Raw genomic sequence first — 18,588 nt, forward strand, 5'->3', positions numbered from 1 at the left:
GGTCAATCCCTTTCTCAAGCATAAAACCCCCTAAATGTAGGGCTTAAAAACCCAGTGAATTATAAGCGTTAGTTTCTTACCGCTGCCATAACAATGAACCATACATTAGGTGGCTTAAACAAGAGAAATTTATTTTCTCACAGTTCTAGAATCAAGAAGTACAAGATAAGGTGTCAGCAGGGTTGGTTCCTTCTGAGGCCTCTCCCCTTGGCTTGTAGATGACCGTCTTCTCCCTGTGTCTTCACGTGACTTCCTTCTGTATATGTCTGTGTACAAATTTCCTCTTATAAGGATACCAATCATTTTGGATTATGGCTCACTCCAATGATTTCATTTAACTTTCATTACCTCTTTAAAGTTCCTATCTCTAGATCCAGTCACATTCTAAGGTACTAGGGTAGGGGTTAGGACTTCCACATATGAATTTCAGAGAAACATAATTCAGCCTATATACTGGGTTAACAAAAACCAGAATTTTACAAACAGCTATAGATTATTAATCTTTATACCATTATAACTTAAAAATGAGAGAAGCTACTGAGAAGCGAACAGCACACATCATACTTACATAATGAAAATTTAATACTGCCCTGGGGAGAGAACAAGTCAGGTTTTTGTGCACTATCACTTACCCATCCAACAGTCAATGAGTGCCCTCTATGTGCTAAGCATGGTAGCTAAAAGGAGAGAACAGAAAAGTCAATTGGGAGCAGATGGTGAACAGCTTTGAGAGCCAGGCTATAGAACTGAGACCTGACCTGACAGGCAGTGGAGAAAGACACTAAATGATTTTAAGGAGTAAAGTAATCATACCATGAGAACTTAAAAAAAGAAAAAGAAGATTGCTATAGTTAACTCCTGAATGATGCACTGCAGATTGGGAGAGGGAAGTTACTGCTACATGTAACTAATGGCAGAGGAGCAGGCAACTCAGACTGTGATGCTATTTTTGAAGCAGAATCGCCAAATTTTATCGTGAGAAAAAGACAAGGGATTGATAATGCCTCCGAGAGGGCCGGCCCGTGGCTCACTCGGTAGAGTGCGGTGCTGATAACACCAAGGCCACGGGTTAGGATCCTATATAGGGATGGCCGGTTTGCTCACTGGCTGAGCGTGGTGCTGATAATGCCTCCGAGAGGGCCGGCCCGTGGCTCACTCGGTAGAGTGCGGTGCTGATAACACCAAGGCCACGGGTTAGGATCCTATATAGGGATGGCCGGTTTGCTCACTGGCTGAGCGTGGTGCTGATAATGCCTCCGAGATATTTAATGTGGGCAACGAGTTAAATGCCATTTTCTTGAAGAAAGCAGTGGGCATTGCCGAATCTGTACAACATCTAAGTGGAGATATCTAGTAGTTAGCTGCAAAGACATTTAAAATGAGCACATGGGAAGAAAAGAAAAGATGGAAAAGAAATTCTACAAAAGTAAAGAAGAAAAAGCAGGAGTGAGGAATACTACAGAAAGGAAAAGAAAAATTTTCTTAAGAGAGGTGCTTGTCCTTTGGGAAAAAATGATATGAGAGAGCTCAAGTAAGAAAAGGGCTAAAAAGAGACAACTGTATTTAATTACTAAGCACTTAGCACATGGCACTGGAACTATCGTTCTCTCTCAACAAACCAGCCTATGAAACTTCTCTCAGGCAAGGCTTATTTCCCTGGCATCTGGTACACAGTTTGTTGCTGATGTATGACTGAATTACAGGAAGGCCAAATTATACTGTGTTGGCATGAGAAAAGGGATTAAGGGAGTTCTATGTGAACAAATGAATGAAGTTTGGTGGCAAAGGAAGAACAAAGTGATGAGAAGGAGATCATGGGAAAGAGAGAGCTAAAGAGACTTGTTTACCTGCATAAAGGATAATAATAGCTTGAAGTGAAGTAGACATCATGGAGGAGAAAAAACGTGGATTAGACAAATCTGGGTCTACCCCCGTTTGTGGATCTTGAGATAATCCTTCTGGGCCTTGGATTTCTCTCATCTCTTACTTAGGAATCAGAAATACCCACTTCAGTGCTGTGAAGACTTAATCATGTTTGTGTTTAACTTTGGCACATAGTAGATGATCAAAACATTTTACTTTTTTCCTTCTAAATTTCAGCATAGAGACTTTAACATGTTTGTGAACTGAGAAGAAGCCAACGAGGAAACATAAATCAAAAACACTAAGAGAAAGCAAGTTACAGCTTTCATGGAAAATCATTCAAATACTAGAGCAAAAAACAGAGAAGATGACGACCAGCTGGGAAAGCAAAACAATTGTCTTTACCAAGTGTCATAAATGCCTAGAGGGCTAGACAAGCAAGGATATAAGGAAACCCACAATAAGTACAGGACAATAGGAAGTGGCGAGGACTGTGTTGCAGTGGATGGTACAAGCCCCAGGTAGGAGGAAAGCTGCTATTTGGTTCCATGTGACAGCTGCCATGTGAGAATACAAGTCTAGGTTTTTAAAGAAAAGTTAGAAAAACAGATTTTTATGAGACATTTTCTGATTTTTAAAACAATATATAGTCCAAACAATACATCAGCCTGAATGCCACGAGCTTGACACCTCTAGTTAATGCAAACAATATATTTTGGAAATTAAATAAAAGTATGCTTGTATCCATAATATTTGAAGGTCTAGTGCAATTCCCAGACTTCTACGGGATGAAATGTGATTCTTTCAAGCAAAACAGAAGTAACGGAAGAAGGTATGCATGAAGGAGAAAGGAATAGATTCCACTGATTCCAATAGATTACATTCTTTATGATTAAACATGGGCTCTAGACTTGAGATCAAAACTGCGACTCTGCTACTAATTGAATGGCCTTGGAAAAATCACTAAATATATTTAACCGTAGTTTCCTCACTTGTAAGTAGAACATTAAAACAGTATTTACCTCATAGTGTTGCTAAGAAGAATACATGGAATGAAGCAATAGAGCACTCAGCTGTCTGACATGGAGAGTATTCAATGGGTAGCTGTTGTTGTTATTATTATTACTAGGATCATTATATATGTCTCTAGGATGGCTGGATATACAGGTCTATAGCTCAGCAAGACTGACATGGAAACCCACATGGAGGAATCAACATATGGATTTTAATGGAAACCATGGAAATGAATGGGATCACCAAGGAGACTGAATAAATAAAAATTTTAAAAGAGCAAGACAGAACTCTGGATAATACCACATTTAAGCGGCAGCTAGCAGAGTTAAAGAAAAAGTACAAGAGTTAAGAAGACAACCAAAAGAAAGTGTCTAAAAAATCTAGGAAGGAATTTTAAGATCTGTCAAATGCTGCAGACAAGCAAAATAAGGATTGAGAAGTGTCCATTAGGCTTGGTTTGAGTCACTGGTAACTCTAGCTAGAGTAAGATATGCACAAAGGTTGACTCCACATATCCAGGTCTTTGTTTAATAAATTGTTTCAAAAAAGATGGAACAGTAACAGGAAGAAAAACACAAAGCACCAAAAGTTCCATAGACTCTTCAATGAACTGCTCGGTTTTGACTCAAAATCATTTGGGAATACAGTAGTCCCTCCTTATCTGTAAAAGATACTCTCTAAGACCCCCAGTGGATGCCTGAAACCATAGATAGTACCGAACTCTATATTATACAAAGTTTTGTTTTTTTTTAAATCTGATAATTGAGACTGCTACTAAGTGACTAGGTGTAGACAGCATACACAGTGTAGATACACTGGACAAAGGGATGATTCACCTTCCAGGCAGGATGAAGAGGGTTGATGCGAGATTTCTTCACACTACTCAGGCATGCAATTTAAAACTTATGCATTATTTATTTCTCGAATTTGCTATTTAATATCTTCAGACAGCAGTTGACAGCGGATAACTAAAATGACAGAAAGCTAAACCGTGGATAAGGGAGAACTGCTATATTTAGCTACATTTAATTAGGCCCTGACAGTTCTGTGACTGCAGCATTTCTCTTACGTCAGCAAGGGGAAGGCAATCAATGAGCTAACTGTTAACAAGTAAATTAGTCTTCTGGTGGCTCTGTCCCTCTGAACAGAGGCTAGCTGTTTTAGGAAAAAAGAAAATGGTAGGAATAGATAAAACTCAGGCCTCACCCATATTGAAGCTACATACTACTTTCACCATACTTTGACATAAATATTAAATATATTTATATGATGATAACATACCTTATTTCTTTCAAACAATACAGTATGCATGTGTAATTACTCAAAGTGTGTCATTTTATTGGCACAGGGCAAAGTCAAGGTCATCTCCTCCTCCAATTATTATTGCCTTATAGCCATCCTTTCACTGGGAGGGGCGATCACAGGAGCTAAGGATATTAATGGGCTGAGTCATTCACACACTTTTTGAATCCATGTGAGATTCTAGCATAAAATTATTCATTCCTATAAATGAACTAAGATTCACGTGGATATACTCTCTCCAAAACAGCCATTGTTAGATATTTGGCTCCCAAAGTAACATATACCAATTATTTAAATCACATAGCCTTTAGAATTTTATTATGGGAACATACTAGTGATAAGCAATTTGCTTTGTGTTCTGCTTAGTACACACTAAATGTTCCAAATTCTAATTCATAGTCAGCTTGATCTAAGACTACGGGACCTGCTTTCAAGCTGGAAATCTGAAGGGAACTGACTCAATTGGTCCTAGCACATTGAGTAAGCAAATATGTACTGAGTCCCAATTGGGCACCAGGCATTATGCTAAACACTAAAACATTTATGGAAGTTGGCCACACTCATGACACATCACCAATCCAACTGGTCATGCACAGAGTAAATTTATATAGGCCAACACTGACTCCACCTTTGCACAGCAAAAAAGCTTCATAAAGCTTTTATTAAAAGGTATGTCCAAGCTGACAACCATTATTATGCTTTCACTGGGCTTAACCTAATTGCATGTACACATGGAGACACACTATATTTTCTACAGAGTTTACTATACTGCTTTTACCCTGTTTAAAAAAAAAAAAAGATACATACTGATGAACAACACGAATTACACCCTTCATCTCATGCCAGTTTCTGTTGCCAATTGCACAACCTACACTGACCTCTGTTGGACCAAATTATCTGTAGTTGAGTTTCCTAGTACCATTATTTAGTATAGGTTTGATTTCAGACAAAACACTTAGGAGAGAATATTTCCTGGTCGAGCTTTATGACACATCGAGTGGACTTCACAGTTTGCCAACATGTTGTAATACACCATTATTGAGTAGCAGCCAACCAAACATGAAAATATCTTTCCTCCTTCAAACCTTCCAGAAACATTTTGAAAATAAATAAGCTTAAACATGTGTGAGTGCTATTGCTCTAGTTCTAATGGACCAGTCCTATTAGAATAGACAGTTGTCCAACAGATGGCAGCTGAATGAGGCAACCTGCCATCTATGTGCATCTGTTACTAAACATTTATGCTGCTGAAAATTATTCCAATAAATTCCTCATGGCACCATGCCAACTAAGATTATGACCAACAGGAATCACTTATTTACACAGAATACAGCATTAGGATTCCCATACTGGGTGGGAAGAAACTGATGATTTTGCCTCTCCGGGGTTTCTTCTTGGTTTTGTTCTGTTTTTTTGTTTTGGCAGAATTCATAGAAATACACGTTATTTATTTATTCATTTATTCATCCATTCAATAAAGATTTACTGAATGTCTACCACATGTAGGCACTGTGCTAGGCACTGGAAATGTAGTAATAGACTAAGTTGGTCCCGTTTTTCTTATGATGTTTTGGATCTAGTGAGAGAAATGAGTATTATTCAAACAAACAAACAGATTATCACAAACTATGATAAGAACTGTGAAGGAAATGTTCCAGATGCTAAGAGAGCATGTAACAACATAAATACTGAGGACACCATTTCACAGGCAATCTTTTTAATAGTGCTCAATTTAAACACAGGTTATACTGAGTGCAAGGTGAGATGAGGATTATTACCATTGTTATTAACACTTTGCACCTGCACAGCACCTTTTCTCAGAGTGGCCCAAAGCCTTATGTACACAAAAGTATCATTATCCCAATTTCACAGATATGAGGAATGGGCAGCTCACAGTAGTTAAGCGTCTTGCCTAAGGTCATAGTGAGTCAGTGACAGATGGTTTCAATTCATTCAAATCCCCTTTCAACTTAAATGTTTTATTTTGCAGGTGCCTCCAAGTAAGGACTCAGAATGAACTTTTGTATACCCCATCTTAACTTTATAAAAACACACAGATTACAGGCATATACCCTAACCTTCAGTGGTCATTTGTTAGTTTACATGAAAAGACACTCATTCTGAATTTGAAACTGCCCTTCCTGTCCACCATGTTTCTGCTAGCTGCACAATGACTGAAAGCCTTATTCATCATGGTATCTCACTCAAGATTTTACAGTGAAAATGTACAATAATGGGTTGATAGTAATGGGATTTACCGGTCTTACCATGTACCTCGTCATCTAGAAAGATGATCTTTCAGAATGCTGAAATCATCTACTGAAGATTCAGTTCCAGTGCTACTTCATTAGGTTAGGTAGGGTGGTGTCCCACAGGATGCTAAGAACCAGAGAATAATACGACATTGTTTCTCCCATAGCCATAACACAGAAATCCAGGGACCAAGAGACAAAAGCAGAATTAGTTATGCATCTTCTCCTCCCCCTCATCACACCTAATAACCAACTTGGAATTTTTTTCCCCATCACTGCAACTCTGGTTCTGCTGGTTTAACAGTCTCAGTACCCAAGCAAAGAATGATTTCACCAAGGGATTCAACAATGCCTTCACTATTTGGAAAGTTAAACTGCAACCTAGCAATTCTGAGCTCCTCATGACACTGAAAAGACAAAAAGAGAGATTACAGAATAGGTTAGAGTAATAAATCTTGATTACCAAGGGTAAATAGGATTGTTGCTACAGAATGAGAAAAGGGAGGTGTGTCTGGAACCTGGAATACTTCCTGGTTTTGTCACCTCTAGCAGTAAAAGATAATGAGAGAGAGAAAACTCCATACAGGAATGACCACCAAGAACTCAGATCCCTCATGAATGAAAGTTTAGGTGAGAGAAACCTCCTAAAATCAGCCGAGTGTTGGCAAAGGGCAAAAAGAACATAGAATGGGTATTGGGAAAGGTGAGTTAAAAATATCAACTATGGGTTCAAGACCAATAGCAAAAGCTAAGACTGAAGTATCTAATCATATAGTTGTCCCTCGGTATCTATGGGGGATTGGCTCCAGGACCTCCTGAAAATACCAAAATCCGCAATGCTCAAGTCCCTAATATAAAATAGTTTAGTATTTGCATATAATGTATGCACATCCTCCTATATACTTTAAATCATTTTTGGATTACTTGTAATACCTAATACAATGTAAATATTATGTAAACAGCTGTTATACTGTATTGTTTAGGGAATAATGACAAGAAAAAAAAGTCTATATATGCTCAATAAAGACACAATTTTCTTCCAAATATTTTCGACCCACTATTGGTTGAACCACAGATGTGAAACCCACCGATACAGAAGGCCAACTGTATTTCTTCCTTGGTTGGATATATACATATGTTTTAAACTAATTTCCCTGCTCCTTTTCTCTCGATATTTTATAAAAATAAGTTGGGGTCTCACTAGTTACAGAGCTCCATAAGGGAACATTAACAAAAGGAATAAGCTCAGTCCAGATATCCTGGACTTGGAGTTGGAAACAGTAATTGATATGATGTTGTATCATTCTCCTTCGGGAAAGAGGAAGAGTGTGTTTTTCACTATTAACAAAAAACAGCTACGGTATTGGAGGAGAGAGGATTTTGTTGTTTTTGCCACTGTTCTTGTAAATTTAAGCTAGAAGAAAAGTGTATATAGAGGTTGAATGCTCAAGCTCACTTGTCTTGAATTTTTTGAACACCTTTCCTAAGTTTGAGGAATTTCTCACCTTAGGAATGATACTTCACTAGGGTAAGAATGAGAAATTCACTTTCTCAGGCCTTCTTGTAGCCAAAAAAACAAAAAAAAAGAAAGAAAGAAAATCAGACATGTCACCTTGGCTTTTTTCCTGTAGGACTTCAATTCCTGAGAATGGCATGAGGGAGGTGCAGCAAAGAAGGTGCCAACACAAACCCTGTAACCAGACTGCCTAGGAATTTAACCTTCAAATCCCAGTTCTGCCTCAGACTAGTTGTGTAATCTTGGGCAAGTTACCTACCCTCTAAGAAAATCAGTTTCTTCATCTATAACTCTACTTAATTCAAGGGCCATCATGAGTATTAAGTGGATTAATGTATATAAAGAATTTAGAGTTTTGAAATCCAATACAGTAGCTGCAAACCACGTGTGGTCACTTAAATCTAATTAAAATTAAATAAAATTAAAACTTGAGTTCCTCAGTCACGCTGCCACATTCAACTGGTGAACAGCCAGCCACACATGGCTAGTGATTACCATTCTGGACAGTGCAGATTTAGAAACATTTCCATCCCTGCAGAAGTTCTACTGGAAAGCAGTGACTTTGAGAACACTCCCTGGCACTCAGTAAGCACTCAAATGATAACTGCTGCTATTCTTTTTACTGGCATTCATAGTTATCATTATTATTATAATAGCAAGTTAAAGATGTGGCCGAACTTAAAATGCAATTACAATGCAGTTTGACAAGAATTAATAGCAGCATCAGTAGATGCAGCTGCTTTCAATTGATTGTTTACTATTGGCAAGGTACAAACTAAGCACTTCACATGGACTATCTTATTTAATCCCCCTAAAACAAACAACATGAGAAGTAACAACTAATACATTTTATATGACTGAATAGGAAGCTAAAGCTAAGGAGTGGCCTAACTTCAAGTGGACAGAGAGCTCAGTACTGGAGCTGGGACTCAGTGCATCGGTAGGTCTGTTAAATCACTAAGTCCATAACTTAACTACTACTCTAGACTTCACCAACTATTTACTGAGAGCCTACTAGCGGCTACACTGCTCTAGATGATGGGATGGGAATACAGTACTAAACACGAGACCACGTCTCTGTCCTCGTGGAGTTTGCATTCTAGTTGAGAAGAAGAAGAATAAGAAAAAAGTAATGAGTAATTAGATAGTAATAAGTGCTATGGAGAACAATTAAATAAGGTGGGAATGGGGGAGCTCTTCTATGATGGATGGTCAGGGAAGGCTTCACTGAAAAGACGACATCTGAACAGAGACCTGAAGAAAATAAAGTGGTGAGCCATGGAGCTAGAGTCAGAGTAAAAAGGGGAGATGGGGAGTGGCAGGAGATGAGGTCAGAAATACTGGCAGAGTGTGGAGTGGGCCAGATGATGGAGACCTTGAGCCTCTACTCTGAGAGAGATGGGAAGGTTTTGAGCAGAGGAGTGAGATGATCTGATTTTCTTTTTAAAAGGATCATCCTGGCTGTTAATTATGAGAATAGATTTTAGGGGACGAGGAGCAGAAGCAGACCAGTCAGAAGCAGGAAACCACCTACTGCAGTCATCTAGGCAAAAGATGATGATGGCATGGATTAGGGTAGCAGCAGCAGAAACAGCAAGAGGTCATCAGATTCTAAAAGTATTTTGAAGGTAGAAGTAATAGGGTTTATTGATGGAGTGGATATGAGCTATGAAACAAGGAAGTAATGGCAGTCCTAGTTTTTGGCCTGATAAAATGGAATAGTACAGTTGCCATTTTCTGAGATGGGAAAGTCTGAAGGAACAGCTTTTGGGGGAAAAAAAAATCAAGAGTTTAGTTTTGGAAGGTTAAATGTGCAATGCCTCTGGGAATGAAATGAAGTGGAAATGAAAAGAAGGTAGTTGTATATCTGAGACACGGTTTTGGAGAGGGCTGAGTTATAGCTACAAATGCTATAAAAAATGATTAAGCACGTGGTGTTATGAAAGCACATGCTCTACTTGGCGGACAGAGAGTGGATGATGTCAGGGAAGGCTGTTAAAGAGGAGCTAAACTCAGTGTGTGAAGGGTAAGAAAGAGTTACTTATTTGAAAGTGAAAGAAGAGCACTCCCAGTAGATAGTGCATGCTAAGGCCAGAGGCAAGAGAACATTCTAAGAACTAGAGTAACAGATAGTAAAAACTGAGACTAAGAAGGTAAATAGGGGCATATACCACATAAAAGAGTTTGAACTTAATCCTGAGAGTAACAAGGAATAACTGAAGAAGGTGAAGTTGTGGAAAAGGCAGTCAAAATTATCAAATTTTCAATTTAGAAAGATCTCTTGGACTAGTAGATAGGAAACATAGCAGAAAAAAGCAACAGCATGCAGTAAAGTTGCGTTAGACTTAAGATTGTGAAAATGGCAATGGAGGTTAGTGAACTAATCTGAGAATCAGTAAAATTTGAAGATGGAATGTGAGATACGAGGACCTAGGAGGAATAAGGATGATGACCAGATGTCCGATGTGAGAAACTGGGTGGATGATACTGCCATTTATGAAGTTATAGAATCCAAGGGGTAAACTTCATCCTAGGACATTGAATTTAAGGTGCCTATAGCATTTAAGTGGAAAATGTCAAATAGTATTATCCTCCAATCTTGTTTTTCCATGAACTTTCTGAAGTACCTTCATATGCCATTAAATTCATGTGAGTGGTGCTCAGAAGAGAAATCTGGAATGGAAATAAAGATTTGAGACTCAGCAATATAAAAACACTAATTTAAGTTATGAGCATAGATGTTATCTCTCAGAAAGACTGTGTCGTGTGAGAAAAGAGTCAAAGAATGTGTAGGAATACCAAGATTGAATGGGTGGAGAGATGAAGTGGGATCCAGCAAAGAGAGTATGGAGGAGTAGCCAGAAGCTGGAATAAAAAACAGACGTGTGTTGTCATAAAAGTTAAGGGAACATAATAACTTAGGAAGGAGGGAGCAGTTATCAACAGCAGAGAGGTAAAATAAGAGAATGACTGGATTTGTTACTAAGTATGTAACCCTGGGCAATTCATGTAACTGTCAACCTCAGCTTCCTTGACTACATAAGAATGCTCTATTATCTGCTCTATAATCTACCATATCCAGTTGTGGTAAGGATACATGGTAATGTGTATAAAGTGTCTTGTACAGGGTTAGACACACAGTAGGCACACAAAAATGCTCTATTGTTATTACACATATCATTACGTATGTTAGACAGGAAGGCCAAAGTAACAAAGAGAACAAAGGTCAAAAGCACGAAACTGCACGGAACCAATGTTGCTACAGTGTAAATGTCTGTGACCCTCCAAAATTCTATGTTGAAATCCTAACCCCCAAAGTGATGATATTAAGACCTGGGGCCTTTGGGAGGTGATTAGGTTAGGCTCTACTCATGAATGAATGGGATTAGTGCCCTTATTAAAAAAGGCCCTGGGGAGCTTGTTTGCCACTTCCACCTAGTGAGGACACAGCCAAAAGTTGTCATCTATGAACAGAAAGCAGGACCTCACCAGATACTGAACCTGCTGGTGCCTTGATCTTGGACTTCCCAGCCTCCAGAATTGTGAGAAATAAATGTATGTTGTTTACAAGCTATCCAGTGTATGGTATTTTGCTATAGCAGCCAGAACGGAGTTAAGACAGATGTCCAGGGAGTATAATAGGTTGTTTGAAAAAGAGCAACTGGGAGAAAAGAAATAGTCTTTTTCCTTTTCTTCTGCTCTCCTCCCAAATGCAGCTTATAATGCACTAATTTCCAAGAGCCTGTCAAAGGAACCTATTTAAGCATATCTTTACACAAAGAACTGAGTTTTTGCTGCCATTCACCACAATTATCATAAGCTTGTGATACGGACATTATGTTTGTAAGGAAAGGCAGCTTAAACTCATGAGCAGTCTACAAATAAATAATGTTCTGTAGAAATTAAACCTACCAACTGAGCCATATATTTCATGAAAAAAAAAAATTAAAACTATCTTCCTGCAGTTTTTGAAACGATAAGCCAGGTAATGTTTATCAAATGAAATATTCTAACTACATGATTAAGGAGAACTTTGAACAACCAAACTGACTTTCAGCTTAGTTGCAACACAGGCAAAATGATAGTCATAGAAAAGTTTCCCAGACGGCATTCAATACATACTTTCTTATCAAAGATTAAAGGTCCACCCTTTCTTGCTCTCACCTCCTCAAAGACATGTAAGCATGTGGAACAGAGAAAATCGCCTCTAACGCTTGTATTTCTAATGTAGAAAACAATGTGTTTCCTGAAATAAAAAGTATTTTCCTAAAAGAAAAATAAAAGTCCACTGCTTTTTTTTTTCATATTTAGTCTAAACTATTCTCAACCCTTTAGCACAATTTCTTTCATAGCTTCTTTGCTTTAGGATTGACTTTGTAATCCTTTGAATGCAACTCTCAGTACACAAAGCCAGCATTATATTCCCTTCCTTGCCAGCTTATTCTGTTACATCAAATTCAAGTTTCCTAGCAATCAAAGTCCTAATGAGCATCTCAACTTTCTTATACACATTTAGATCAACTTCTCTTGACTATACAACCCAGCAGTGGTTGGTGATAGTGAAGGTTATCTGATGTCGAAGAGTCATCTTGCCCTAGAATCTAAACAATGAAATACTGAACGTATAGTGAAAGAAGTACGTCTTGCTCCAGTCTTTGTGTGAGAGTGTGTATGGAAGTGGGATTGGGTGGGAGATAGTGGGAGGAGGAATATACATACTTCGTACTAACTATCCTAAGGGAAGCAAAACATCTGAAAGGAGAATGGAGCAATGCTAAGTTTCATGGAAGTCCTTTCCTTCTGAGCATTCTGAACCAGGAAGACCAGCCTTCCATACCTGGGACCACTGGAGAGTACCCTAGCTACATGGTGGCTGAGGGGAAGGCTGTTTGCTCCCATGCTCCATGTCTTCCTTGGGTCCCCCAGTCACACCCTCCATGAACTAGAGGATATTAATAACCAAAAGAACTAATTCACCATTTCTGCTGTAACCAAAAAGGGAAATACTAATTGTTTTCTTTCTGTTCTTGTTAAGTATCCATCAGAAAACCTATTATGACTAAAGTAACTAAAAAGATAAGCAGAATATCTATATTGGGGATACAACATTTTTCTTTAAATCCATAAGTTTATTTTCTAAAGTGCCATGAGGTTTCTAATAATAATAAACCTGATTTCAGATCTGTTGCCTTTACACTGTACCACGTATCTACAGCACAGAATGAGGGCAATCCAAGGATCTGGGGCCACATCTTTTCCCTCTGTTATCACATCTCACCCAACACAATAAAGACTATAGCATTATTAATACTTCAGAAATTTACTAATGCTTCTTTATCCCTTTACCTGCTCTGTTCACTCCAGTCTAGCAGCCTAGAAAATTCTCTGATGTTGCCATCTCTATAATTAATGTGGCTTCCTGATATTTGAAACTACTTCCCACTAGAAAAGATATCAAATTGCCATTTGCCTTCTAATACTCCTCCTATAAGGTCTTCTTGACTAAATGAAAATGAACTCTATCCATCGCCAACCTAATCTAAAAAGCTACTGTACTATGGAAAATTAAAACAATAAACAAAACAAAAACCAAAGTTAGATGCTTCCTAGCCTATATAGTACTTTTTAGAATAATGTATATAATTTGATTCTCATTGCTTAGAGAGATTAAATAACTTCTCTGAACCAAACACCTAATAGGTGACGAAGCTGAAACTACAGGGTGGCCACCAAGTCTAGAAACAGATAACACTATATCACAATGCACTGTAAGGTAAGATTATTAAAGGTAAGATCACTATGTTTCCAGACTTGGTGGTCACCTGTAAAATCCAGATCTTCTAGACATAACCTATTTTCCTTGATTCCCCTATATGTTTTACTGTGGAAGTGCTGCAGAAGGCAGCAGTCAATGAAAAATACCACCTTATACTGGGATGATATTTTAAAATCTTAAAACCAGCTTTCATATTGTTTTCCAATTTAATTTCAGAGCAATCTGTACAAAGAGATTAAAAGAGGCAATTAATATTTCCTGAATGCCTATTATTCTTTTGAAGACATGAAGTTAAGTACTTTACCAACATTATCTCATTTACAAGACCTAATTCCTGAGCTATGGAGCCCTTGCCTAACATTGTTTCATTTAATCCTTGCAATAGCCCTATGAGGTACTATCTTTTTTTTTACAGATAAGAAAACTGAAGTCTTAGGAGGACAAGTCACTAACCCAATATCACCCAGTTAGGCAGAGGAGGAACAGGGATGAGGCTAGATGTTCTGACTCCAATTGCAGTATTCTTTCTACTACAAAGTGAAATATTTTTCATATATTCTATTCCACATAGACTATCTCACTGCCTTCTTCCATGAAGAAACTTCTCCCTAATGTTTCTAAAAATTGATCATGAACAAATCTATAGGTTAATCACACAAGAAAAAAAAATTATTCAACCTGAGTTAACTAAATACAACTCAGAATACTTTCTGGCACAGAGTAAGCACTAGAGAAACGTTAACTAGGCTCACTATTATTATGGAAATGGCTGACTTGACTATTTTAATAAATAAAAACATAAAGCATCTCATTAAAAATAGAAAAAAGCATACTTCATTTTTATTTTACTTTAAATCCCAAATTTTTTCATATTCACAACACCGCCATTTTCAAAATACAACACAAACAAAAAGTTTTAAAGGGTCAATAACACTAGCTCTTCTAAAGTTTTTCTTCTTTTTAATAAACAGTTACACTTTTCAATATTCTTTCCCTCAAGTAGTTCTCTAATACTCAAAGAACAGAATCCCTCCCTTACACATGCCAAATCAGTGAGACAAGTCACTCTCTGTTTAGACTAAATTTCCCAAACTTTTATCATTGGGAAATTTATAATAAGATATGTATAAAATGTTAAGTATACTTTATTACCAACACTAGATAAAAAATTCTTACTCTAAACTGAAAAATACAACTCAAATTGAATTCAATGAACTGCACCTGTCTTAAAACATAGAAATGTCAAAAAAAGAGCCTTGAATTACGTGTCAACAAAACTGAGGTTCAGGTCCCACCTCCTGAGACTAACAATCTTCCTGAGGCTTACAGTCAATAACAGCCACCTCTCTAACTTTGTAAGGCTACTGTGCTCATTAAAGAGATTGGGGATCTGAAAGGGCTTCTCATGTCCTTAGCTGTGGCAAAAAATAAGTTGGTTTCAGACTCTTTTAGTCAAAGGGCCAGGGGACTGAAGTACCTGATAGTATTTACAAATCTGGTTTAAGCAAATCCTGGGCAAATGTTAAGTATGTGGGGAAACAAGAAGAGAAATGAATTCATTATCTCTTATCCAGACTTAGCCTCAATCCTCCAAAACACTTTAAATAAAAACCAAACTGATACCAATACTACAAATGGGCTTTGTTATACTTTTACAGAAATTGAATCATGGTGAACTACCTATGGCTATATGTTTTGTTTTTATTGGCTAGCCTAGAAACTTAGCCACTGAATGTTTTCTGTGGGAAACTGTATTACATGATTCAATTCAGAAATCCAAACACTGGAAATGTATCTTTCCTCTTCCCAACTCCAAGAGCTAACAGTGACTCTCTTCCTATCCTCTTTGGCAGAATCAAGAAACCTCTCTCTCTCTCCAGTGCTGCGGCCATTCAGATTATGTGATGTCAGGTGAGGAGTATCAGTATGTAATAACTATGTAACCACCTTTCACTTTTTTGGGGGAGGGATCAAATTCATTCCTATCTACAATCTCATTTAATCTACAATTGTCCAATGAGGTATGCAGGACAAATACTATTATTACCCCATTTTAGAAGTGAGGAAGCTGAAGTACAGAAGCCTGGCAGAAGGAGGATTAAAAGCCAGATGATTATTTTCCAGCCCAACACTCTTATCAATCAAATACTGACTGTTTAGAAAAGGGAGAAAGGGAAGTAAAGGCAATTATGTTTTTTTAGACTTTATTTTTAGATTAATTATACCTGCATTTTTTAATTTCCATTAATTTCATTCTTCATTGTTGCCTTATGAGTTAGTCACTAAAACCATCAAATCAGAAAGTGTAAACTGTTTTTAATTATTTCCTCATTGTTATATATAGATGCCCAACTTGAAGAGTTTCATAATAAAGTGACTCAATGACTAAGCAAGCCCAATCTACATTAGTCATTTGTTGAACTGTTATGTGAGATTTATGCAAAACTCTTGGGGGAAGGTGGGTTGACAGGAATAAGTCTTTACCAAAAAGATGACTAAATTAAAGACAAAAGTGAATGTGAATCTTACACATTTTTTCCTTCCAGTTTAAGTGGTGAGTTAGGAAAATACATGTGAGGAAAGTTACATGTCACCATTTATTCCAAGTTTAGGTGGTTTAGAAGAAAGAGTTCATCAATTTAAATCAGCATGTGGTGGACATTTTTGTGGTAAGAGAAAGAAGTTAAAAGTTAACAGGACACGGGCCGGCCCGGTGGCGCACTGCTGTAGTGCGCCGCTTGGGAAGTGCGGCGGCGCTCCCACCGAGGGTTCGGATCCCACATACAGACCGGTTCCCGAGTGAGCGGGGCGCGGGAGCAACACCGAGGGCTGCGATCCCGTTGCCGGTCCCGGTCTGGTGCGGGGGCGACACTGAGGGTTGCGATCCGTTGCCGGACACAGAAAAAGACAAAAAAAAAAAAAAAGTTAACAGGACACAACAGTAAGACCTAGCCTTCACATAGCACTTTTACCTCTCAAGTGCTTTCATGTATGTTATCCCATTTTTTAATCAAGAAATCACTCTGAGATAGGCAGAGGCAGATATTGCTAAGCTTATTTTACAAATGAGCACAGTCTAAGAAACTTGCTTAAAGCTACACGGCTATTCAGTGGATAGGTACAGAAGAAAATTCAATAATTAAATAGAACATTAACACCAAACGACTTACCATTATAAAAGAATCATATACAACATTTTAAATTATAAAGGCAGAGAACTTTAATTCCATATTCTGGCAGAGCATTTCTATTACTATTATAGAAAATGTGGCACAACATATTCTAATTTCATCTGTATTATTTATAGGTGCTTTAAGCAGTATCTTAAGAATTTTTTCCAAGAAAAAACTGAGTGTATGATGTTTCTGCTGAGGCTTTTAAAAACAGTTTAACTACACCTTATGTGTCAAATTTAATTTCTGATTTCACAAGAGAAGGATTCTCTGAGCACACCCAAGATTTAGTTCACTTAGATTTCCTATTTAGTATTTCATGGGGCACTTTCGGCTTCTGTTTTATATTGGGGGCTGAAATAAACCTCAGGGTGACAGAAGGTAACCTGATGGGTAAAGAGGGTTTGCTTCTTGGTACCAACAGCATTCCAAGAACCACAAATAGCTGAGGTCATTGGAAGGCATGCATAGAAGCATGTGAGACCTTGTAGGAGTCAGCCAAGGAGAAGGTAAAAGCAAGTCAGAATGTCTGGAAATCAATCGTGTGGTTTTAAGCAACACTGACTTGGTCTTTCTAAATATTACTTTCTATGGGAAGACAATTAAATAATTATTTTAAGATAAAGGATAAAAGAAATAATTAAATTAAAAACTGTTCATAATAACTGACTATATTACTCTGCCCATAAAAAAAATGAACATAAGCATTTGCACTATTTTAAAGAGTGCTGTGTATTATGTGACATTTAAAAAAAAGAAAAAAAAAAAAAAGGAAACCCAGAAAGAAATGAAATTCAAAAAGCCCCAGTGGTTAAAATATTAGGTTGGTCATGACACAAAAGAATGAAGGTGCCACTACTGCCAGAAACTTGATGCCCTATGAGGGAAACAAAATAGAAAGAAATCCTCTCTTTTGTACAAGGGACAGTTCACTGGGCATTGGCTCCACTTCAGAATGAAAGAGCTTTTCCTGACCAGCACAACTGCAAACTCACACAGGGGCTGGAAAAAATAAAATCCATTTATATGCTCTCCATTTATATTCTTCCTCTTCTCTCACTTGTCAACAATTTATAGAGGTTATCCACTTGAAATACAGCTGACAATTTGCATATGATCAGGGGAATAAATCCAACACATTCTTCTCTCCTAATATTTTTTCAAATGGGTGTTACTAATAAAGTAAATAAAAATTAAAGATGTAAGCATGATAGTTCAATAAATAGCATAATTATGTACTCATGTGTACAGAGAGAAATATATTTTAGAGTTGCATTTCCTCAAAGTATTCACTTAAATAAAATATCTAAGAAAACATCAAAAGTTATTCCTGAATTAAAAATTGTGAGTTTTTACTTTGTTGTCTGGTTTTTAACTCAAGAATGACTCCCTCATTGGCATTAACTAGCATAAGTTAAAGGGCACAATCTCTTTCATAATTAGAGACATAATCAGAGTGACTATCAGGGAGCTTCAAATCCAATTGGCCAAATGCCGCATTGCTCACTGGCCTTTGCACTAGCCTTGTCCCCCTGACTTTGCCCAATCCTTTCTTATACAACACTGACTATAAGCACTAGGTTCCACCCTACTCCAATCCCCTCCGCCCCCCAATTACCAGAGAAATCCATTCCAAGGAAAGAGGTCCTTCCTGCAACCTCTCAAGGAACATAATCTCTGGCCTTCCCAATG

The 18,588-nt window shown here is 37.6% G+C and overlaps 1 protein-coding gene across 3 annotated transcripts in view; it reads right to left on the reverse strand.

Annotated features, from left to right (window-relative positions):
- Positions 1 to 18,588, reverse strand: part of NSMCE2 (non-SMC element 2, MMS21 homolog (S. cerevisiae)) — a 252,157-nt gene that overhangs the window by 171,748 nt on the left and 61,821 nt on the right. For 2 of the 3 annotated variants that reach the window (XR_551103.1, XM_008581096.1), the window contains exon 4: positions 633 to 677. The exons of the other annotated variant lie outside the window; for it this stretch is intronic. Coding sequence is in view for 1 of the 2 variants with exons in the window: in XM_008581096.1 (XP_008579318.1) it covers positions 633 to 677 (45 nt within the window). In the remaining variant the exon portion in view is untranslated. The remainder of the gene's footprint in view (positions 1 to 632; positions 678 to 18,588) is intronic. 3 annotated transcript variants of the gene reach the window in all.

Source organism: Galeopterus variegatus, unplaced genomic scaffold, assembly GCF_000696425.1.
Source record: "Galeopterus variegatus unplaced genomic scaffold, G_variegatus-3.0.2 Scaffold7, whole genome shotgun sequence".
Lineage (NCBI taxonomy): Eukaryota > Metazoa > Chordata > Mammalia > Dermoptera > Cynocephalidae > Galeopterus > Galeopterus variegatus.